This window comes from Cyprinus carpio, chromosome B2 (assembly GCF_018340385.1).
Source record: "Cyprinus carpio isolate SPL01 chromosome B2, ASM1834038v1, whole genome shotgun sequence".
Lineage (NCBI taxonomy): Eukaryota > Metazoa > Chordata > Actinopteri > Cypriniformes > Cyprinidae > Cyprinus > Cyprinus carpio.
In genome coordinates, this window is record NC_056598.1 from 28,517,287 (window position 1) to 28,543,337 (window position 26,051).

At 35.0% G+C, this 26,051-nt stretch overlaps 2 protein-coding genes across 5 annotated transcripts in view; both read right to left on the minus strand.

Annotated features, from left to right (window-relative positions):
- LOC109108991 (polymeric immunoglobulin receptor-like) overlaps window positions 1-8,492 on the minus strand; it is an 83,931-nt gene extending 75,439 nt beyond the window's left edge. Inside the window, exons 1-3 of one of the 3 annotated variants that reach the window (XM_042719030.1) lie at window positions 8,263-8,492; window positions 1,273-1,584; window positions 820-1,125 (exon numbers count right to left, since the gene is read on the minus strand). In XM_042719030.1, coding sequence (XP_042574964.1) covers window positions 820-1,125; window positions 1,273-1,584; window positions 8,263-8,323 — 679 coding nt within the window. In that variant the 5' untranslated portion in view covers window positions 8,324-8,492. Of the gene's footprint in view, window positions 1-819; window positions 1,126-1,272; window positions 1,585-1,760; window positions 2,748-7,766; window positions 8,085-8,262 lie in introns of those variants that run through there. The other 2 variants (XM_042719029.1, XM_042719028.1) reach the window with 2 other exon arrangements.
- LOC109067894 (polymeric immunoglobulin receptor-like) lies at window positions 126-23,332 on the minus strand. 2 transcript variants are annotated; one of them, XM_042719034.1, is made up of 6 exons: window positions 23,195-23,332; window positions 16,764-17,081; window positions 16,348-16,650; window positions 7,194-7,227; window positions 6,964-7,086; window positions 126-292 (listed from the first exon to the last, which is right to left on the minus strand). In XM_042719034.1, the coding sequence occupies exons 1-5, from the start codon at window positions 23,283-23,285 to the stop codon at window positions 7,065-7,067; spliced, it is 768 nt and encodes a 255-aa protein (XP_042574968.1). In that variant the 5' UTR covers window positions 23,286-23,332; the 3' UTR covers window positions 126-292; window positions 6,964-7,064. The 2 variants fall into 2 exon arrangements, with proteins under 2 accessions (XP_042574968.1, XP_042574970.1); XM_042719036.1 differs by lacking the exons at window positions 126-292; window positions 6,964-7,086; window positions 7,194-7,227 and adding an exon at window positions 15,211-15,830.
- Window positions 23,333-26,051: the final 2,719 nt, after the last annotated feature.

Here is a 26,051-nt window from a genome sequence, read left to right on the forward strand (position 1 = left end):
TTAATAAATTAGACCTACATCATTTTTTAATAAAACTTGCATAATTACACACAATGAATGCAAGCAAATACTGAATTAAAAAAAAAAAAAATTTAAATGGTGCTTAAAAAACGCATTCAACTGGATTCAACGAAAGATTTTTATCTCCTTTATTTTTACAGTATACACATGAATTGATATTGAATCGAGATCAAACCCAAGGAAAAAAAAAACATGGTATATTGCTCATTTGTACGTTGTTTGGATAACATATACATATACATTTAACTAAGCTTTTAGAAAATGTAGACATCTAATGAATGCACACACATACACACAGAAGAGCAGAACATAAATCTTTTTATCAACGATTTTCTAATCATCTGATCTTTCAGTTTGATGTGGAGAAAAGTTCTATGACAGACAGAAACGCCATCTGAAATATAAAATACAATAACACACAATCAAAAGGCAAATATTAGAACTGAACATGTTGCTGTGTCCCATTATCTATATTTTGTACACCGTCCATTCCAGAAAATATTTTATTATTTTTTATTTTTTATTGGGATGTGCAAGCCTTTTTTGAAATTTTCATTCATATATTTTTGTCATTTTGCACAAAGACTAGCATAATATATTATGGAACATTAAAGACAACTGAAGTTTAGATTTTGCTAAAGAATAAATCACAATAATGGGAATTTGTGAATACTAACTTGTACTTCTCAGCGCCGATGTCTGTCAAAATAAAAATAGATTTTTTTTCAATCAGCAGAACTTTTATAGTATTGATTATGGATTGATTATTTGGTATTTGAAAACAATATTAAATTTTACCTGCTTCTGTTACAGTGAGATGAACAGGACTCAGTGCATCTCCAGCAGAGCACCAGTACCAGCCAGAATCAGTCAGTCTCAGTCCAGTCATCCGCACAGTGAAGGATCTTCTCCCATCATCATCACTGATCTGCACTGATGAATTCTGGGATGTGTCATTCCTCCCCACTGTGTAACAGCTCTGATCTTTATATCTGCACCACTGTTTGAGTTTATTCTGATATTCAGAACTGTAGAGACACTGAACACTGATATCACCACCTTCATGTCCAGATACACTGCTGTTCACCACAGACACATCAGGAGCTGAACACACACACACACACACACACACACACACACACACACACACACACACACACACACGTCATTTATTTGTGATTATAAAACACAAGTGTAAGGTCAGAGAACATGACATTAGAATTTGATTAAAACAATTGCAAAATGTCTTACCAGATTGAATCTTGAGATAAGTCTCATATATTGTTTTTTTCGATGGTTGTTCTCCAGTCTCCACAACACAATAATAATATCCAGTGTGTTTGTTCTGCAGGTTTCTCATAGTCACAGTAAAGAGACTCTGATCAGGATGATCAATTATTGACAGATTCTCCTCTGAGGTGTTTTTGTATGTTTTTTCAATCTGTGAGTACCAGTATTTCTTCTGCTGTGTGTATTTCTTGTCATAATAACATGGGATGGTGACAGATCCTCCAGTCTGAACAGTTAATGTATGGCTTGACCAATCATCGTAGCTTTCAACACCTAAACAAACAACACAAACCATTGTTATGTTCATGATTAATATTAAATCTTATCTTTATTAGTTCTGTCTTTACATAAAACACATTAAAACACCATGAACAGCACAGAATGTGTCATTTCAAAAATGATGAACAGGATCCATTTCAAACAAACACAGCACAATATTATACTCTCACCTAAACTGAGCCAAAATCCGACTGAAATGTAGAATATGTTTGTTTTCGTGTAGGAGGCCATTTCTTTTCTCTTTGCTGATGTTTCCTGTATGAGGTTTTCCCTGCGATACAGCAGTATAACTGTTCAACCTCTGTCTTGTGTCATATCAGGGGCTTCTGCACTGCGTATTTATAACTCAGTTATAGGAACTAGACACAAGGGCGGTCCATCAAGAACTACATAAATACGTAAACTGTTTTACACAGCTTTTTAAAAACGATAGGTGGCGATATTTCTTCTTCTTCTCTTATTTAATGGCGGACTGCAACCAACGTTAAGGTGCATACTGTACTGGAGTATGTATAATCATGTCATTTTACAATTTTAGATTCTATTCCAGTCTTTTAAAAATTTAAATAGTGCCTTCCTGGTGATTCTTATTTCCTCTCCCTCTCCTTCTAATCCCAGTATCCCTACCAGATTCCACTCCCGCCCTGTCTCCTGAACCTTATCTTTAAACACCCGTCTTTCCACCTCATTCGATGTACAGTACAATATTACATGTTTAACATTTACTTTAACCCCTCAGTTTTCACAGTTCTCACTATTCCTTTTCCCCATTAAAAATAATGTGCCATTCAGCCCTGTGTGATCCACTCTCAATCTTGTCATTACAATTTCCTCTCTCCTGGTCTTTTCCATGTAATTCTTTAAACTGACAGTTTTTTGTATTTTATAATATCTCCTACCTTTCCTGTCTTCTCTTCCTCCCACCATTTCTGCCATATTTCAAGTCCTTTCTTCTTAACCACTGCTTTACCTTCGCCTTTTCCTAGTGGAATTGTAACTATTATTACCTTTAGCAGCGCCTCTTAAGCCAGTTTGTCTGCTTTCTCGTTCCCTTTAACCCTCTCATGTGCTGACACCCAGCAAAACTGTACATCTATGCCACCCCGATGTAATCTAAATAAACTGAGAAAAAGTTCTATTAGTAGATCTTCTCTTACCGATGTCATTGACTGAATACTTTTACTGACGACTAACGAGTCTGACCTCTTCAACCCACTGTAGTGCAATAATGGCTGCCACTATTTCTGCTGTATATACAGATAACCAATCAGATAGTCTTTTGGAGAGATTTATTTTAAATTATGGGATATGTATTCCAACTCCCACACAATCCTGTTTGTTCTTGGATCCGGCTGTGTAAATCTTTAAATAATTATAATAACTGTTTCATGCCAAAACCAAATATTTCGAGGGAGTTAAATATGAAATTATGTTTGATCGTGTCAAATTGCCTTTTTAAAATCTAAAAAGAGAATATAGCCATCATCCTCAATATATTCACGATAATCTAAAATATCTAAATCCAATCTGATGTTATTATGTATTGATCTACCTTTTATAAAACCAGACTGTGATTCACTAATTATTTGATTTATATTTTTCTTGAGCGTATTGGAAAATATATGAGCTAGAATTTTATAATCACAGTTGAGTGAAGTGATGGGGCGAAGATTATCTATTTTTAGTTAGTATTTTATAGTCTTTGTTGATTGGAGTAATTAGACCTTGTTTCATAGTCGAAGATAGTGAATTATTTTGGATACATTCGAGAAAGGCTTGAAATAATAGTTCTCTAAAATCTTCCCTAAAGAATTTATAAAATTCAGAAGTAAGGCCATCAGGGCCTGGAGATTTTCCTGAAGATAATTTATCTATTGCTTTATCTGATTCCTCTTGATGTCAGCCTCACACAAGTTTTTAAATTCCTGGTCTAACTTCGGTATGCTAGTGTGTATGTTATCAAAGAGATTATTACAGTCTGATACAGAAAAGAATGAGCTATATAAAGAACTATAAAATTGAAAAATCTCTGAGGATATCATTTTAGGGCAGGTACTTATAACTCCGTTCACATAAAGAGAATTTATGGCATTTTTCTCCTGTCGCCTTTTTTCAAGTCTGCAAAAATAATTATTACTTTTTTCCCCTTTCTCTATCCATCTTGCTCTAGATATTACATATGATCCTTTAGCTTTTTGAGTATGTAAATCATCAGTTTTGGATTGCAAGGATAAAATTTGTAGTTTAGTTTCATTGTCTATTTCACTTTTATTACATAAATAGTTTAATTCTCTTGTTAATTCTAACTCCAATTGTGTTCTGGCCTTACTTAAATTTTTACTAAATTGTATAGAAAATTCCTGAATCTTGTGTTTTAAATATTCCCATTTACTTATGAATGAGATTAGGTCCTTATGCAATGCCACATCATTAATTATGGATTTAATTTGTGAGCAAAAGTTTTATTTTGTGTTTTAATCAATGCCACATCATTAATCAATAACCCTTGTTATGTGATTCTCTTTTGCCCGAGTAGAATGATATAGAGATGCAACAGTGATCAGTTAGAGGAGCTGCAGATATTAAAATATCTTTGATAAAGTCGGTTAGTTGAGGTTAACCAATAATCAATTCTCGATTTGGAAGTCCCATTATCTTTGAACCAGGAAAATTGTTTAAGATTTGGATTCACAGCTCTCCAAGCATCCACTACATTATTATTCAAACAAAAACAAAAAAGGGTAAGATTAGGGTGAGAGGTATTAAATTTGGGCGGAAAACGATATAACGCTTCATCCATAACCATGTTGAAATCTCCTTCTATAATAATATTATCAGTTGGATACACAAGTTTCAACTCAAATAGAGAATCAGAAATTTCAGTGAGTAATTTGTTATTTAGGGGAGCACTGTTGTAGCCATACACATTGAATAAAATAAGCAAAACGTCATTAACGTTTATAACAACTGAAGCCCAAAGGCCATTTGAATCTGTCTCTACCTTTATAATTTTGCCTGGTAGGTTGTTGAACAGTATTGCCACTCCTGCAGAATGTGTAGAAGCATGGCTGAAGATGACTAGTTAAAACTGCTTATTTCTCTGGATTTAAACATTCTTTGAAACATTTGGGATAATGTAAGTACACAAGTAAGCAACAAATATAACACTGCTCTAGTGGTTTTTGGATATTTTAATAAAAAAATCTCACATATTGTGCCTATAATTTTTAAAGTTTGATTTTTGTGTACATATATGTTTTTACATTGTACTTATATCTTTAAAAATATTTATATGTAATTACATCTGTAATTAATTTCTATAATTACATTCATATTTACACTGTTGACCCATACCTTACACCTTTACCCACCCTTAAACCTACCCATACCACCAAACCTGTCCCTAACTTTACCCGTGTCCCACCTTAATAGCAGCAAAAGTGTTTTACAATAAAATATGACCACAATAAGTACATAGTACTTATTATTATTATTATAATTATTTTATTTTTTTTGATGCAAATACATAGTAGTTAAGGCCACCTAATATAAAGTGTGACCCAATTCTTTTGGCATGCATGTTTGTCACAGGTATTTATGCACCTTTTGTGGGTATTAAAGGTGTGAAGGAAATATACATTTTAAGTGTTGCCAGAGATACTTTTGGGTTTTGCCAGAGATGTCCAGGTTATCTTAAGTCAGGTGCACAGGAGAATTTCTACCACAGACGTCATCGAGTCTATCAATTTTTTTTGTATAATTTCAAGTCTGTGCTAATTATTTTCATGATGCTACACAACCCAATTTATCTTGAAGATCCACGGTGAACACATGTACACACATGATATCTGATTAACCAAACAGAACAGGAACTAATGACCATAAAAGACAAGAAAACTCTCTAAATATTGGAGTTTCATCAGAACTGCTCCCAATCCTTACACAGAGACGGATGGAACTGACATCAGGATAAATGACTGAAAAGAGTTCAATTTGAGAGAAACAAAAAATAAAGTCTCAAATATAGAGGAATCAGAGACAGACAAACAGGTCCTTTTTAGCTTTTAGTTTGATTCTGTGAAATGTATCAGAAGATTCACATGCAAAATTCATACTGTGTTCATTTGAAGTCCTGCAGCAAACTGAACCCTGTCCACCTTATTTTTAACATAAAAACAGCATTTTCCTGTGTCAGTTGGATCCAGTTCAAACATTCTGTTATGCTGCCTTCTATTGCAAACTGGTATTTTATCATAATATTTAAATTTACTGTCAAAATTATAAGCATACCGGTTTGTAGCACAAATAGATTTTCTGTTTACTGCACTTTGTTAGTTACCTATTTACATATTTACGTAAATAAATCCGCATCTCATCCAACGCCTCTTTTGCTTTTTACAAAACTTAATTTTAAAGCTGGTAATGGAGGCTTGAGCCGATGATAGCATTCTAATGCAGTTATAAATGAAGTTATTAGAAAGAGAGCGAGAGAGACAGACACACAGAGAGAGAGAGAGAGAGAGAGAGAGAGAGAGAGAGAGCTTGTGTGAATAGCTACCTCTGTGCGTCTCTCAACAGTGTTCTGCAGCAGTGTCTCTAAACAGCGCTGTTATTACATCACTAGTGAGAAATATCATGTGAATTTACTTTCGGAAAATCGTCTGATGTTGTTGTTTTTGTTAGTCCTGTAATTTCCGTTAATCTATCTATATTTTTAATCTAAACAATTACAACATCTTAAAGGCTAGGCTAAGAACCGTTCCTAAACTGCATAGCAACATTTATTTTAAAATAAGATAAAACGTATCACAAAACAACACTTTAAGAAAGAAGGTCCATTCTGCAACGTTATTGCAAAATGCACTTCCTTGCACAATCATGATACAGTTAGCAAAAAGTAAACATACGTGGCAGTCTTAACTGTTGAGCAAACTCTAACAGAATGTGTATCTCATACTGCCTTTTAAGGCTTTTCAGGTTTGTGACAGATGTTTGCAATCTCAAAGCTCTAATATCATTTGCAAGAGATTGTAACTCCAAATTAAAGTTCACCAACTCAGTCATTTCTTACAGCATTTTCATAATTTTTTATCCAAATCCTCCTGTTTCCGCATAAGTTGAATCAATCTCCTTATTCTAAAAACAATTTCCTGCTGCTCCATCAGTTGAAATTCTGTCCACGTTTCTTCTCCTTCGTTTTTGACTTCTTTGCTCCAGTCCCTCTGAATCCCTATTACGAGAAGATCATCAAAGTGAATTTCTAGTTTACCTGGTTCATTAGTACAGTTACCGAGTGAGAATCGATCGTGGATGGGAAATTCCAAATTTAAAGGGTTAAATTATTATTCACGACAATTTAGAAAATGTTGACATCTAATGCATGCACACATATACACACAGAAGAGCAGAACATAAATCTTTTTATCAACGATTTTCTAATCATCTGATCTTTCAGTTTGATGTGGAGAAAAGTTCTATGACAGACAGAAACGCCATCTGAAAAATAAAATGCATTAGCACACAATCAATAGGCATAATCAAAAACTGAAGTTTAGATGTTGCTAAAGAATAAATCACAATAATGGGAATTTGTGAATACTAACTTGTCCTCAGCACCTATTTCTTTGCTCACACTTTCTGTCAAAATAAAAATAGATTTTTTTTAAAGCAGAAATTTTATAGTATTGATTATGGATTGATTATTCAGTATTTGAAAACAGTTTTAAATAAGTTTTACCTTCTTCTATTACAGTGAGATGAACAGGATTCATTGCCTCTCCAGCAGAGCACCAGTACCAGCCAGAATCAGTCAGTCTCAGTCCAGTCATCAGCACAGTGAAGGATCTTCCCCCATCTTTATCTATCATTGTTATTGATTTGTGATTTTTGGTTTTTGTAAGTTGTCAGTACTGTGTAATGTGTATGATCTTTGTTTTTTATATATTGTTTGATTTTTTTGTTATATCCAGAACTGTAGAGACACTGAACACTGATATCACCACCTTCATGTCCAGATACACTGCTGCTCACCACAGACACATCAGGAGCTGAACACACACACACACACACACACACACACACACACAGGTTATTTATTTGTGATTATTAAATACATATTTGTAAGGTCAGAGAATTTGATATTAGAATTTGATTAAAACAATTGCAAAATGTCTTACCAGATTGAATCTTGAGATAAGGCTCATATATTGTTTTTGTCGGTGGTTGTTCTCCAGTCTCCACAACACAATAATAATTTCCAGTGTGTTTGTTCTGCAGGTTTCTCATAGTCACAGTAAAGAGACTCTGATCAGGATGATCAATTACTGACAGATTCTGCTCTGTTGTGTTTGTGTATGTGTATGTGTTATCAATCTCTGAGTACCAGTATTTCTTCTGCTGTGTGTATTTCTTGTCATAATAACATGGGATGGTGACAGATCCTCCAGTCTGAACAGTTAATGTATGGTTTGATCCACCGTCGTAGCTTTCAACACCTAAACAAACAACACACAAACCATTGTTATGTTCATGATTAATATTAAATCCATTCTTAATTAGTTCTGTCTTTACATAAAACACATTTAAACACCATGAACAGCACAGAATGTGTCATTTCAAAAATTATGAACAGGATCCATTTCAAGCAAACACAGCACAATATTATACTCTCACCTAAACTGAGCCAAAATCCGACTGAAATGTAGAATATGTTTGTCTTCGTGTAGGAGGCCATTTCTTTTCTCTTTGCTGATGTTTCCTGTTTGAGGTTTACCCTGCGATACAGCAGTATAACTGTTCAACCTCTGTCTTGTGTCATATCAGGGGCTTCTGCACTGGGTATTTATAACTCAGTTATAGGAACTAGACACAAGGGCGGTCCATCAAGAACTACATTAATACGTAAACTGTTTTACACAGCTTTTTCAAGAAATGGTAGGTGGCAGTATTTCATATGGCGTGTGTTTGGCCAATCAGTGTACATTTACAACACTGTAGTTCCTCCGTACAAAAGCCCCTATTATCTTACTAAAGAGAAAATACTCTTAGATATCTTGAACCAACTGACTAACAGGTGTCTGTCTAGATGTCACATATTGATAAAAAAAAAAATATATATATATATATATATATAATATAATACTACTATGTGCGGTAGTCACCTGACTGTTAAAACGCACAACATATTAAACCGTCTTTGGTGTTTCCATGTGTTTTCTACAAAACTTTTTTTTTTTAAGTATAACATAAAAATGCAAGTTTACCGAACAAATTGGCATGCAATTAACATTCAAGAATATCAATTTTAAGAGGGGCTTAGGTTTTTATAAACTTCAGAAGAAGAAGAAGCTTTTTTATTTTCGATAAAGTTTTTGAGTATTGTCTTAAATAATTCTTAAATACTATAAACATGGGGGGTGATTTAAAAAAATCTACATTTGTGAATATAATTCTTCGCTAACAAAAGTAAGACATTAATCAACAAAACTTTTACCATAATTGCACTTTGGCCCAGAAGACATCAGAATATTTAAAAGCAAAATATATATATATATATATATGCTCTGTATTATCTGGAGATGAGTTACAAAATTTACATAATATAATTTCAAAATTAAATCTAACCCTTAGAAACTCTCCAGATGTGTAAATATTATATGCAATTTTAAAGTGAGTTTCTTTAATTTTGGTGTTAATGTTTAAGCATTTTTTTTTTTTTTTTGTCAAAGAAAAGATTCAAATTATTTCTTAAAGACCTGTAAGGAAACATAACATTGTTAAAGATTTGTCTAATATAAACCTTTGTACATTTTTTTAATTTTAAATTTTTATTGGTTTGTGTTATATTGACATTTGTATTGGTGAAATTGACTATATAATAATAACCTTTTATAATAGTTTTAAGTCCAGAGGGGATGGCTGAAGTTACTGTGAAAAACTGTTTTGGATGGCATGCAAATCCATGTTTAAGAGTAAAAGCATTGTAATCCAACACCTCTCCAGCATCACCAAAGATCCTTTCAAGACCAAATATTTCTACAAAACCAATCCTCATAAAACAGTGATTTATTTCTGTGTAGAATATATTTATTATTCCATTTCCAATAATGGTGTGGTGTAAAGTTATGAGTGTGTGCTAATTTCCAATATTGTAAAACTTGTTGATGAAAAGCAGACAATTTCAGCGGAAGTTTGGAGATATCGAAGTCACATTTAAGTAAGAATTCAATGCCACCAAATTTCTTAAATAATGATGCTGGAATTTTAAACCAAAAACTCTCTGAATTGAATACAAAAGCTTGCAAGCATTTTAACTTCAACATGCCATTCATCTGTTCAAAATCAATTATGTTTAAACCACCAGGTCATATAGGATTTAACTATATCATTTTTCTTAATAAAATGAGTCTCATTCTTCCAAATATAATTATACAAGGAACGATTAATTAATTTGGAAACATATGAAGAAGGGGCTAAAGCAATTGTTGGATAGATGACCCTTGACAGAATCTCAGCTTTAGACAACAATACTCTACCAAAAATAGAAAGGTCTCTTCGTAACCAATTGTTTAGAATGGTTTTGACCTTTTTTAATTTTTCTAAGAAAGTACGTTCCATGCATTCCTCTGAATTTCTCGTAATCATAATACCTAAATACTTAGTGGAATTTTTTAACAGGAATATTAAAGATAGATGTGTGATCACAATTTTGAATGGGCATAAGCTGAATTTTTGGTATTTATAATTGGTGAATTGTTGGTTTAGTTTTTTAAATCATCTAAAGATATAGAAAGAGAAATTTGATTGCATCCTGTAAAAAAAGAGTGGTATCATCTGCTAACTAACTAATACCAACAGTCATGTTAAATACCTTCAACTTGTTAACACTTCAATCATGATTAATTAAATGAGCCAACAGATCTATTGCAATAATAACCAAAAGAGGGGAGAGGGGACACCCCTGTCTTACACCACGGCCAATCATAAACCTTTTAGATGTACCAAACGGAAGAGATATTGAAAAAACTGCAGGTTCGGATTCATTGAACGGCTACAGGGTGTCCGGTCAGAACATTAGGTCTCACAACAGGAATGTACTTCAGGGTGATTTATTGTGCAAAGATGTGTGTGAGACCTAATGTTCTGACCGGACACCCTGTAGCCGTTCAATGAATCCGAACCTGAGTTAGACAAGAGTAGTCAGCAGTTTTTTCATGGTCCTTCGAGCCGGATGTGTGGATTGCTACAGACATGTCTCAACCAGAAAGATTGAGACATTTTTTTCAAGATTGGCATGAGCTTCAAAGCTTGAAATCAAGCAGAGATCTCCACCCGAGTCGGTCACTCCACAAATGCCATCACCACACTCTCACTCTCCAGCAGTTAACTTTCAGACTCCACAGCCATACCGCCCAATACCAGCTCCACGCTCCAGGTTGCCACCATCTGCCACTAAGAGACTGCCACACACCCAGCTGTGCCAGAGGAAAGCTCAGAGCTGACTGAAGATCTGAGAAACATGAACATTTCTTCCTCCCCTCATGAGAGACCCTCCTTTACAGCACATTATAGGGACTCAGCTCAGTTCAGGTATCCCAACACTTCCCCATATTCCCAGCCACCCCCCTGCCTGAGTCTGTGGTCTCATCACAGGAAAGGAGGAGGCCAGCCCATGCAGAATACAGCTCAGATCATTTCTTACCCTCATCTACTCAAGAGAAAATCTACAGAGGTCCAGCCCCTACCATCCCCTGCCTAACGTCTTCTGACCCTAGGGAGTTTTCAAGACTGAGAATTGCTTTAGAGAACATCCTGCCTGACGATGCCACAGAACGTTTAAAATTTCAAATCCTCGCAGACCATCTGAAACTGGAGGAGGCCTTCCTTGTGGCAGACTCTTACAGCAATTCCAGATTTCCCTTCACCAACACCATGAAAGCTCTGGATAAGATGTATGGTCAACCCCACCAATTAGCCCTGCAACGAATCGCTGAGCTGATGGATGGAGCTAAGATACGCAGTGGAGATGTAAAGGCCTTCAGGATGTTCAGACTACAGGTGCGCTCGCTTGTCAGTATGTTGCAGCAGCTTGGCCACAAAGGTACTGTAGAGCTGGAATATGGATCACATGTGTTTCGACTCTTGAGTAAATGGAGTGTGAAAGTGAAAGTGACGTGACATTCTTCAGCCAGTATGGTGACCCATACTCAGAATTCGTGCTCTGCATTTAACCCATCCGAAGTGCACACACACAGAGCAGTGAACACACACACACTGTGAACACACACCCGGAGTAGTGGGCAGCCTTTTTAGAGCGGCGCCCGGGGAGCAGTTGGGGGGTTCGATGCCTTGAGGGCACCTAATCATGGTATTAGTCATGAAAGAGAACTGTACATGCACTCCCCCCACCCACAATTCCTGCCGGCCCGAGACTCGAACTCACAACCCTTCGATTGGGAGTCCGACTCTCTAACCATTAGGCCACGACTTCCCCAAAAAAACTGCCACATGACCTCAGATCAAGTTTCAAGCAGTACACCCACCCTTTGCAAGTCTCTATTCCCACTTTGCACAATAAATCACCCTGAAGTACATTACTGGTGTGAGACCTAATGTTCTGACCGGACACCCTGTAGCCGTTCAATGAATCCGAACCTGAGTTAGACAAGAGTAGTCAGCAGTTTTTTCAGATATTGAACTATTTATTTCCCTGTAGATCATCCTTATATTTACAAACTTGTCTCTGAAACGAAAATACTGAAGAGCATTAAATAAAAAAGGGTGCTCTAACATATCAAAAGCTTTTTTGAAGTCCAAAAATAAAATAAATCCATTATCTTCTGTTCACTCACTATAATCCAACAAATCTATAATCAATCTTATATTATCATGAATGGAACGACCTGCCAAAAAACCTGACTGAGATTCATTAATTACCTTATTTATGCCTTTTTAAGTCTCTTGGCAAAAATGTGTGAAAAAATTTTATAATCAGTATTTAACAAGATTATCGGATGCAGATTATCTATATATCTAGAGTCTTTATCGGGTTTAGGTAGTAACGTAATCAGCCCATGTCTCTGTGTAGAGCTTAATGTGCCTTCTTCGATAGATTGTAGTATAGCTTTAAATAATAATTATTTTAAATCATTCCAAAAAAAATCTATAAAAGTTATCCCATCAGGACCGGGTGATTTATTTTATTTGAAGTTTTTCACAGCTAAATCTATTTCCTCTATTTGCAAATCTTCATCACAAAGATTTTTAAATTCACTATCAATATGAGGAATAAACTGTTGTATTCTTTCAAAAAACAAATTACAATCTACTTGAGAAAAATTGGACGAATACAGATCCTTATAAAACTTAAATATTTCATTACTTATTAATCTAGGGTCAGAAATTTCTGTCTTGTCAGTTATTAATGACAATATTGCATTTTTGGCTTGCCTTCTTTTTTCAAGTCTGTAGAAGTATGTAGTACTCTTCTCTCCCTCTTCAATCCACATAGCTCTTGACCTAATATACGCTCCTTCTGCTTTTCTAATATTTATATTATCCAATTTTATCCAATATATCATCCAATGTTTGTAGTATTAAAATATGATTTTTTTTCCTCTTCAGATAAAACCTCTTTACTACAATATTTATTTAGTTGATGAATAAGAGTACATTCATCTTGCCTTTTAACCTTTGCTAACATTTTACTGTAATTAATTGAAAGTTCTCTGATTTTAAATTTAAGATATTCCCATCTATTTACATGAGAGGAAAGTGGTGCATCTTTTGTAATTTTCTGAATTAACTCTTTTATTTTATTACAAAAACCTTCATTAAACAGTAAATCTGCATTAAATTTCCAATATTCTTTATTCCTTGAAATCTCTGCTATTGGTTTAAATGAGATGTCAATACTGCAAGGGTCCGTAAGTGGAGCGGCCATGTATACTGTTTGCAAGAGGGATTCAAATGTCTCCATACATCTAACAGACTTAATTTTACACATAACTGAGAACTCAATGCATTAGGTTGTTGAGTAGTATATCTGGATGGGTATCCATCAATAACCTCCTCTGGTACAATATTAAAATCATCACCCAAAATAATATTATCAGTTGGATATAAAGTTCTTAACTCTACAATAATATCTAAAAGCTCAGAGAACAAGCGCTGATTATGTGACATACTGTTATACTCGTATATATTAATCAAAATAAAAAAAGATCTCTTCAATATTTAACACAAATGCCACCCAATGCCCATTCAAATCAACAGTTGTAATTATTTTTCCAGGAGATTTCTTAAACAATATCCGGCTGAACGAGTGGTTCCATGACTAAATAAAAATGTTTTCTCCCCATTGATTTCCCCAAAATGTCTCTTAAAGAAAGATAAACTGTGAGCCCCGGTTTTTATAGAATAGGAACATAGCTTTTCTTTTAACTAAATTTTGTATTCCCCTGACATTAAGTGAAGTCATCGAAAACTGTATTTTAATAGAGAACATACAAGATCAACTCAAAAAACTACAAGATATTTCATTGTTTGAATGTTTCTAGAAGCACTGCCCGGTCTCTCTCAAACGTAACATATCTCATGACAGATACACTCGAGTGATAATACAGCGAGAAATCGACTAGGTAACATTAATTTGTCTCCCTTCGATGTAACCATGTTGTGGACCTCTGAAGAAAGCTTTTTTCCCTTCTTTGAGGCCACAGCGCAGCCCGAGCATTTCGGTCCTCCCTTCTCAAGTCTTCCACAAATCTTACTCCTCGGATTATGATTATTAAGTTCCGGCTGTTCTATCTGCCGACAGAATATTTTGCCATACTGCTCAACAAATTTTACTCTTCGTAATAAGATTATGGAATTTTGTTTTTTGTTTACAGAGAGGAGATTGGAGTTTGAGCTTGTGGCATGTGGTAGGGGATATTGAGTATTACAAGCCCCCACCGTGGACCTCTGACAGCACCATCTCCCTGCTGTATGAGCTGAACTCCTTCTTCGCTCGCTTTGAGCCACAAAACAGAACCACTGCACAGAAGACTCCACCTCCTCCCGGTGACCAGGTGATGTCCCCGGACAGGGGGGGAGATCCCTCAGCAGGATTTATGCACACAAAGCTCCGGGTCCTGACAACATCCCTGGGCGTGTACTGAGAGACTGTGCAGTGGAACTCACTGATGTCTTCACAGACATTTTCAACATCTCGCTTAGTCAGGCAGTTGTTCCCACAAGCTTCAAAGCTACCACCATCATTCTAGTCCCGAAGAAGCCATCTCCATCCTGCTTCAATGACTACCATCCAGTTGCACTTATCCCTATCCTCATGAAGTGCTTTGAACGGCTAGTCATGCACCACATCAAGTCTGCCCTCCTCCTCTTACTGGACCCCTTCCAGTTTGCATATCTGTCCAACCGCTAACCGATGATGCCAGTCTCAGTTTAGCTGGAGTCAGTAACTAGACATCACATTTCACAAGCACCGCCCACGACCCTGAGTGAGCTGCACGCAGTCCTCCATCTTTATCTTCATGCTAGAGCATTTAAAAGCAGCAAAAAAGTAAGAAATGTCTTCTTATTAGAGCTACAGAAATTATTCATTCAACAGCACCGAGCAATTTTCTATTTTATTTTATTGTTTGGGTCATATTTTCAGCATAGACAGTGGTATAGGTACTGTATATTACGCTGCTGTCACTTCATATACATATCTAATATAAATATGCATAAACCCAGCAGTTTAACTTCACAGATATAATCGACTGTGTTTTTGTAACTTATGCGTGTAAACTGTACTTCATCAGTGTATTTTCCCTTTGGTCAAATTCAACTTTTACATCCAAATATTCAAAAGTATGTTATCTTAATTCTTACTCCACTATTTAGTAAAAAGTGTATATTTATCTGAGGTCAGGGTGATCGAAAAACTACTGATATAAAATATGAGGGCTTAATAACAGTAATAATAAAAAAAACTTTAAAATGCAAAATGAACATTGTTTTCTAAAATTATGTAATTTTATTTGGTATATTGCTCAGTTGTAAGTTGTTTGGATAAAAGCAAAAATATATTTAAATACATTTAACTAAGCATTTAGAAAATGTAGACATCTAATGCATGCACACATAAACACACAGAAAAGCAGAACATACATCTTTTTATCAACGATTTTCTAATCATCAGATCTTTCAGTTTTTATGTGGAGAAAAGTTCTTGGACAGACAGAAAACTCCATCTGAAAAATAAAATACAATAACACACAATCAAATGGCAAATATTAGAACTGAACATGTTGCTGTGTCCCATTATCTATATTTTGTACACCTTCCATTCTGGAAAATATTTGTTTTCATATATTTTATGAAAACATTTTTTTGGAGAAGTTACATCAGTGTGCAGACAATTGATTTTCTTTCTTTGCTTGTAATTGCCCTGTTTTTGTCCTGCACTTGAGCCCTTTTTGGGTTTGTGGGATGTGCATGCCTTTTTGAAATTTGCAATCTTATATTTTGTCATTTTGCACAAAGACTAGCATAATATATTATGGAACATTAAAGACAACTGAAGTTTAGATGTTGCTAAAGAATAAATCACAATAATGGCAATTTGTGAATACTAACTTGTCCTTCTCTGCGCTGATGTCTTTGCTCACAATAAATATAAAAATAGATTTTTTCTATCAGCAGAACCTTTATAATATTGATTATGGATTTATTATTCAGTATTTGAAAACAGTTTTAAATACGTTTTACCTTCTTCTATTACAGTGAGATGAACAGGATTCAGTGCCTCTCCAGCAGAGCAGTAGTACCAGCCAGAATCAGTCAGTCTCAGTCCAGTCATCCGCACAGTGAAGGATCTTCTCCCATCATCACTGATCTGCACTGATGAATTCTGGGATGTGTCAGTCCTCTCCACTGTGTGACAGCTCTTATCTTTATATCTGCACCACCGTTTGAGTTTATTCTGATAATCAGAACTGTAGACACACTGAACACTGATATCACCACCTTCATGTCCAGATACACTGCTGCTCACCACAGACACATCAGGAGCTGAACACACACACACACACACACGTCATTTATTTGTGATTATAAAATACATATTTGTAAGGTCAGAGAATTTGACATTAGAATTTGATTAAAACAATTGCAAAATGTCTTACCAGATTGAATCTTGAGATAAGTCTCATATATTGTTTTTATCAGTGGTTGTTCTCCAGTCTCCACAACACAGTAATAAAATCCACTGTGTTTGTCCTGCAGGTTTCTCATAGTCACAGTAAAGAGACTCTGATCAGGATGATCAATTACTGACAGATTCTCCTCTGAGGTGTTTGTGTATGTATTAGATTTATTTTTTTTTTTTTTTTTGTATTTCTTCTGCTGTGTGTATTTCTTGTCATAATAACATGGGATGGTGACAGATCCTCCAGTCTGAACAGTTAATACTTTGTTTGACTGACTGCTGTAGCTTTCAACACCTAAACAAACAACACACAAACCATTGTTATGTTCATGATTAATATTAAATCTGTTCTTAATTAGTTCTGTCTTTACATAAAACACATTAAAAGACCATGAACAGCACAGAATGTGTCATTTCAAAAATGATGAACAGGATCCATTTCAAACAAACACAGCACAATATTATACTCTCACCTAAACTGAGCCAAAATACGACTGAAATGTAGAATATGTTTGTCTTCGTGTAGGAGGCCATTTCTTTTCTCTTTGCTGATGTTTCCTGTAAGAGGTTTTCCCTGCGATACAGCAGTATAACTGTTCAACCTCTGTCTTGTGTCATATCAGGGGCTTCTGCACTGGGTATTTATAACTCAGTTATAGGAACTAGACACAAGGGCGGTCCATCAAGAACTACATTAATATGTAAACTGTTTTACACAGCTTTTTAAAAATGGTAGGTGGCAGTGTTTCATATGGCGTGTGTTTGGCCAATCAATGTACATTTACGTCACTGTAGTTCCTCCGTACAAAAGCCCTATTATCTTACTAAAGAGAAAATACTCTTAGATGTCTTGAACCAACTGACTAACAGGTGTCTGTCTAGACGTCACATATATATATATATATATATCTTCCATTGTTTGAAGGGTGTTCAGGATGAATTATCAAGAGTATCCGTTTTAATTTGTAACATTAATTAACGCTTCTGGTATCATGAACTAAGAATGATAAATACTGCTATTTATATCTAGATTACTGTCAATTTCTGCATATATTAATACACAAGTTGTAGAATTAACATTAATATATTACAAACATACATGAATTAATAATGAACAGTTGTATATTTATTCATTAGCATAAACACATTAAAAAGTAAAAAAAAAAAAAATTGTCATTCTTACCATAAAGCATTATTATATGTAATGACCTGAATCTTACTTGGAAGTGTTTCCAACTAAAACAATTTTTGGTCCCACTTTATATTAGGTGGCCTTAACTACTTTGTACTTACATTTAAATTAATTAAAGGCACAATATGTAATGTTTGGCCGCTAGAGGGCGCGTATTCAAAATAAACAAAGACCAGGTAGCGTAGTTTGATGACGTAGCCTTGACTCAGTGTGGAATCATGGGAGTTGTGGTCTTCATCCTCACAGCCGATGCAATCCGACGGGACTCGCGCAGAAATCATGTTCATGGATAAGCGAATGATTTATTAACGTAGTAGAATGAAGCAGGGTGACCCTGAAACCCGTCGAAGCGAAACGAGGCCCCTGAACGAGCGCGACACACGGCCTGAAAGCAGCGGAGCTTTTATTATGCAACAGTCGACTGCTTCCGCTACTTCCGGTCGTGCGTATGTGAAATAAAAGCCCCGCTGTTTTATCATACTAGATACATTTGAAAGTTCTGTTATAATGCTACTCTGTGCGGTAGTCACCTGTCTATTAAAACACACAACATATTAAACCGCCTTGGGTGTTTCCATATGTTTTCTACAAAACTTTTTTTTTAAATAGCAAATAAACAAATGTACATACAAAATAGGCACTGAACAAACAATATTAGCAATTCTCCGAGGCAGACATAGTTGCAATTACCATATGTAATAGTGATGTTATATATTAAATATACAATCACGAATTGCAATAAGGAATAAAATAAAAATAAATAATAATAATAATAATAAAAAAAATAAAAATAAATAAAAAGCAATTAGATAAGTAATTTCTTACAAGGGGTAGCAAGGAGTTATAGGGCACTTAGTTAACTGAAGAAGCTGGCAACTGTAGTAGCTTTTTCGTTTGAAAGAGCATCAAGAGAAGCAGCAAAAAAATTAAGTTCATTAGAAAAGTGAGGAAAGGATGGAGGGGTTTTCAGAAATCTGCATTTATGAATGAAGTATTTAGCAACTTCAAAAAGGTTGTTAACCAAGTAATGTTGTAAACAATCTTTCTTAAGCACACCAAACTTCATTTGTTTGTATTCAAGGGGATTTTCCCATGTAATTATACATGACATTTTACTGCGCATCTTTACTGAGTCCAAAACAACTTTAAGTAATTACAATAAAAGAAATATATGTTCAGTGGTTTCAATATTGACAAGAGTTTTCTCCAATATCAAATTTTGATTTGAGAAGTTCTTTAGATGGGTATATATCATTTATATTTTTAAAATGAAGTTCTTTCACTTTAGGGAGACTCGGAAAGATAAGATAATTAATTCTCATTTCCTTCACCTCTTTAGGGTTAAATTCTCTGAAAACATAATATCATTTAATTCTATTTGGATGAATTTTATCAATCAAGACACTTCTAATATATTTGTTGTTACATTTATGATCTCTAATAAACAATTCACCCAGACAAGGAGATGGGAGAGAGAATGTCACAGAGTAATGTGAAAGAATCCCTTTTACTAACAATACCATGTTTTTTGGTATGGCATTTACAACATTGTAAAACTCTTTAGGATGACATACAAATCCATGTTTTAAACAGAAATCTTTGTAATTGAGAACATTTCCATAACTCCGTCATGTGTCTAGAAGACGCAAGGGTGTTGTTTTTTAGATTTATCCACTCTTGAGACCCGGTTTCAAAAAATAGCAGTTTCACTCTCCCAAAACGCCGGATCCATCTGGACGAAACGCCAATACATACAACATTTTTGCGTATACAGCTAAAATCGTCTCATGTGTGGATGGGGCCTAAGCTCCAAGCTTAATTAGCAAAATGCTTGTCATACAGCAGGATATGTCAGCCACCCATATGAGTGAAATGAATTATAAACAAACACAGAACACTTGCGTGTTATGAGCTAAAAGAAAAACATAATGAACAACTTAAAACTGACAGTCCTTTTGTTTAAGAGTTGTAATGTTTCTTCAGGCATCTTTATCATCTCAGTCTATGTTTTCTTATAGAAACAGCTTGTTGCTCAAGGAGACATGTGACAATGATCTAAAGTCATAGGTTTCTATAGTGTTTCTTACTTCATCCATTCACTTGGGCAGCTGTGGCCTAATGGTTAGAGAGTTGGACTTGTAACCCGAAGGTCGCAGGTTTGAGTCTCGGTGCTGGTAGGAGTTGTAGGTGGGAGGGAGTGAATAAACAGCGTCTTCCACCCTCAATACCCATGGCTGAAGTGCCCTTGAGCAAGGCACTGAACACCCAATTGCTCCCTGGGTGCTGGATATATAACTGCCTACAGCTCTGGGTGTGTGTTCACGGTGTGTGTTCACTTCTCACTGCTGTGTGTGTGCACTTGGATGGTTAAATGCAGAGCACCAATTCTGAGTATGGGTTACCATACTTGGCAAATGTCACGACTTTCACATTCTCTGTGGTTGTTTTTGACAAAACAGCCTCCCTGCTTGATAATAAAAGTTGCATACAAGTTACAAATGTGTCTCTTTCAGAGATCTAAAATTATTTATTCACATTATGAACGAGAATTAAGAAAGGGTTCCCTTCTCTAATCTCACTCTCTTTCTACACAATTATAGTACTACTGGAGTGAGACACTGCAGAAACTGGTTATTTTAGTCTGTTGTGTGATCAACGTAAGCAAATATTATCAGTCTTAGAATATGAATGTATTTAAAGCAGGTTTCTGTACAGAAGTCAGTGGCTCTTCATTATGCTGATCAAAAGCACAACAAAACAGCCTCTGGTTAAAAAAAAAAAAAAAAAAAAAAAAAAAAAAAAAAAACAGAAGAAGAAGAAGTAAAATAATGGTGTATTCACAGTGCTGATATGTTTCTGCAAACTTTCACACGTCTTTCACACATTTTCTGCACTGTTGAGAATAACTGTCACTTACAAGTGCAAAAAACTTCCAGAGATACACAAATAAAAGAGACACTGAGTGGATCATAACTGATCAGACACATCTGAAGTCAGAATGCTATTTTAAAGTGCAAATGGAGGAGATAAAATACTAAACATCATCTGTATTATAAACAGCACTGATGAGAAAAAGACATCACATTTTACAAGCCCCGCCCACGACCCTGAGTAAGCTGCCCCCAAGCGCCATGCAATCCGCCATCTTTATCTTCATCTTCATGATAGAGCATTTAAAAGCAGCAGAAAAGTAAAAATGTCTTCTTATTAGAGCTACAGAGATTACTCATTCAAGAGCATTGAGTGATTTTCTGTTTTTATTTTATTGTTTGGGTCATATTATCAGCACAGAGAGTAGTATAAGTACTGTATATTATGCTGCTGTCACTTCATATCAGGGTTGCCAACTCTCAGCATCAGACATACGTCTTCAGGCTCGGTCTTACGCTCTCACGCTGCTGTAAATCTCACACCGAAGTGACAACCCTGCTTGCATATGAAACAAAGTCTAAGCTTACAAAATTTCTATGTTTTAATACTAAATTCTAACAATAAATACCATTTTGGTGCACTTAATGTGGCGTAAATCATAAATTGTAGCACTTCCGTTAAAGCCAGAGCCATGGAAAAATGAGCTCCACAAGCCAAACGAGCTTTGATCTCACCGGCTCTCCAAACAAACCGGCGTTAACAACACATTTGAATGTAGGATAGAAGTAGGATAGATGACAGCTTCATTATACAGGTGTTATTTGCAGCAATTTTTAGTAAACATTACAGCATATTTTGCATTGATTATTACGTCGATGACATTTACAGTATCATTTTATTCTGGAGAGTGATGGAGAGGCAACATTAATATGTTTTTCTTAACCCTCATGTATTGCTTACTTATAATGTAACAATACAGCTTAATGTTTTTTTCAATTAGATAAGTGTTGTATATTTTAGTTGAATAATATTTATTTAACATTTTGAAAAGCTCTTTTGGTACTAAATACTATTTGTGCAATAATTATGGTCCATTAATGACTTAAAATATTTTTTTCTAATATGTCTATTACTTCTATTACAATTAGTGTAGCATTTAAGGTTAAAATAGAGAAAATGGTTTTAAATTCCAATGCAAAGAGGCAAATTAGAGCCATTTTGAGGTCAGAAAAAATAATAATAATATTTTTCATTTGTAATGCCTTGGTTTACTCATTAGGTTGGCTACCTGTATGGGTCTTTACTAATTATATCTAGAATATTGCAGGTCATACTTGCTTAATTTTAATTTTAAGTTCTTAATTTGAATAAATATTTAGACATGATTAAACACTAGATTTTTAAATGAGTAACTTAAAAAGTTAATAAATTAGGCCTACATCCTTTTTTAATAAAACTCGCATAATTACACACAATGAACAGCAAATACTGAATTAAAAAAAAAGTTTAAAATGGTGCTTAAAAAACACATTCAACTGGATTCAACGAAAGATTTTTATCTCCTTTATTTTTACAGTATACACATGAATTGACTTTGAATCAAGATCGAACCCAAGAAGAAAAAAAAACTTGGTATATTGCTCATTTGTACGTTGTTTGGATAACATATACATATACATTTAACTAAGCTTTTAGAAAATGTAGACATCTAATGCATGCACACATATACACACAGAAGAGCAGAACAGAAATCTTTTTATCAACGATTTTCTAATCATCTGATCTTTCAGTTTGATGTGGAGAAAAGTTCTATGACAGACAGAAACTCCATCTGAAAAATAAAATACAATAACACACAATCAAAAGGCAAATATTAGAACTGAACATGTTGCTGTGTCACATTATCTATATTTTGTACACCTTCCATTCCGGAAAATATTTGTTTTCATATATTTTATGAAAACAGTTTTTTGGAGAAGTTACATCAGTGTGCAGACAATTCTTTGCTTGTAATTGCCCTGTTTTTGTCCTGCACTTGAGCCCTTTTTGGGTTTGTGGGATGTGCATGCCTTTTTTAAATTTAGATTCATATATTTTTGTCCTTTTGCACAAAGACTAGCACAATATAATATGGAACATTAAAGACAACTGAAGTTTAGATGTTGCTAAAGAATAAATCACAATAATGGGAATTTGTGAATATTAACTTGTCCTTCTCAGTGCCGGTGTCTGTGTTCACACTTTCTGTAAAAATAAAAAGAGATTTTTTCTATCAGCAGAACTTTTATAGTATTGATTATGGATTTATTATTCAGTATTTGAAAACAGTTTTAAATACGTTTTACCTGCTTCTATTACAGTGAGATGAACAGGACTCAGTGCATCTCCAGCAGAGCACCAGTACCAGCCAGAATCAGTCAGTCTCAGTCCAGTCATCAGCACAGTGAAGGATCTTCTCCCATCATCATCACTGATCTGCACTGATGAATATTAGGTGGCTTTAACTACTTTGTACTTACATTTAAATTAATTAAAGGCACAATATGTAATGTTTCGCCGCTAGAGGGCGCGTATTCAAAATAAACAAAGACCAGGTAGCGTAGTTTGATGACGTAGGCTTGACTACAAGTATTTAACTTGCATTTATTTCTCACCAAAAGTACAAAAAAAAAAAAAAACTGACAAAGAAGGCGCAGATGGAGAAGAGCGAGCTGGCGTTTGATGGGCACTTTTCAAACTTCTGGGGTGGAGTCCTGCGCTTGAGCCAATAACAGACAGGCCTGACTCAAAATCTCCAGTTCAGCCGGGGGCGGTGCGTTCTGACCGCGCTTTGCTTTGACTGTCAATCACCAGCGTTGTCGCTTTGAAACAGCATCATTAGCGTTTCAATATTTTAGTGATTGTGAGCTATGCTCTGATATTAAATCGTAATTTTGTCAGTTATTTTGTGTGTTTTTACACAAGATTTACATAGAGAGACATAAGTTAGTACTTAAATGTTGTGTTATGTTAGGATTTACATATGTTTCTGTTATGTTGGTTTTGTAGTTTTACCGTTGTGGTGAAGAGTAGAGCCTGTGGTTAGGTTGAGGATGGAAAGCAAAACTTAAAGGCTTTACATACTGCGTCATGTTTAAATATATTTATATGCAAGTATTGTGGGTCTTTTTGATAACTGTAGTGTGTACCGGCGTGCTGTTGCTAACTAGCACTGAATTATATAGGTCTGAATGAATATGCTGTTAAGTTATATATGATTATCATTGTGGTGAGTGGGGTGGGATCATGGAACCGAGGCTTGCCTTTGCTCCCATGGCTCTCAGCCCCACCCCACTTAACATAAAAATTGTAAGCTTTATTAACCTTAAAAAAAAATTGAGTTTGTTTACTCAATTATTTTAAGACAATAAGTTTCCACAAATGTTTTGAGTATTCTTAACTTACCAGGTTTTACAGTGTGTGAGCACATGGGCTAAGAAACTAGATAGTCTACTATGACCGAACGATTTATTCATATCCAAAACGAGACGATATGGACATTACGGAGCGCTAAACACTATCATGCAGTGCATGTTTCATTCATACTTGAAGCCGGAGGGCACTCTCGTGCAGAAAGTCCAAATGGCCTAGTACAAGTAGCTTATGACGTGCAGGAAATGCTTAATATGGACAAAGGCATCCCACTATTGCTGTAGCTAAAAAAAAGTAATTTCAGGTCATTTCGAGGTACTAAATATAATATATGAATAATCCAGTGCTAATTGATATAACATGTAATACAGCATAGAAACCATTCTGCCTTATTATGTGTTTGTATAAACCAATCCTAAAATTGTTATTAGGAAAATACAGAAACATATTATAAATTAAAATTAATGGTTATCATCCAGCAGTGTATTTAATTTCTTATCCAATTAAAATAGCTACATAAGAAGAAATAAAGCCTGTCAATTTTTTATAATTTATGTTTAATGTTTATGTTTTTTCATTTATTTTTTCTCTGCTGCACACACATCCTTGTGTAAGTGTTCTTTAGCCTGTTGATTTTTATTCATAGTATTCAGCTAACAAGGAAATATTTTGCAGTAAGAGTTAGAATAAATGTGAATGATATCGAAGATTTTTAATTTTTTATTTATTTATTAATTTATTTGTTTATTTACCTTATTGGAATCAAAATTAGAAGTTGACAAGAATCGTAATCATAAAAAATTCAAACGATGCCCAACCTTACCCATATGCCACGTTATTTTTTACTGGCACCTTTCTATTCACACTGTTTTAAACCCTTTTCTTTTAAACCTTCACTTACCCTTCTTTGCTTTTGCCCTTCTTAAAATCAACCACATAATCTTATACGTGAATGTACTTTTCAAAATTAGTTACAGTTGCTCCTGGCAATAGGGATAGGTAGTATGTTTGCTTAAAGGGTTAGTTCAGCCAAAAATGAAAATTATGTCATTAATGACTCACCCTCATGTCGTTCCAAACCCGTAAGACCTCCGTTCATCTTCGGAACACAGTTTAAGATATTTTAGATTTGGATAAATTCTAACGGACCCTCTGATGTCACATGGACTACTTTGAAGATGTTTTTATTACCTTTCTGGACGTGGACAGTATACCGTACATACATTATCAATGGAGGGACAGAAAGCTCTCGGACTAAATCTAAAATATCTTAAAAACTGTGTTCCGAAGATGAACCGGAGGTCTTATGGGTTGGGAACGACATGAGGGTGAGTCATTAATGACATAATTTTCATTTTTGGCTGAACTAACCCTTTAACATAGAGTCAAACTTGACAATTTATCAGACTAATATCATGTTTTGCTCCAAAATCACTATATAACATCAGTTGTGTTTGAAGCAGTAAGCTTCTGTGGTTCCATGTTGCTTCTTATCACAGTGAGACAGAAAATATTCTTTATAATAATCTTGACATACAGCCAAGTATGGTGACCCATACTCAGAATTTGTGCTCTGCATTTAACGCATCCAAAGTGCACACACACAGCAGTGAACACACACACACACACACACACCGTGAACACACACCCGGAGCAGTGTGCAGCCATTTATGCTGCGGCGCCCGGGGAGCAGTTGGGGGTTTGGTGCCAAACTCTCTAACCATACAAGCTATATCAGTTAGTGTTGTATTGCAGTCAGGTGTTTACTGTCTTCCACGTTTCATCAGTCAG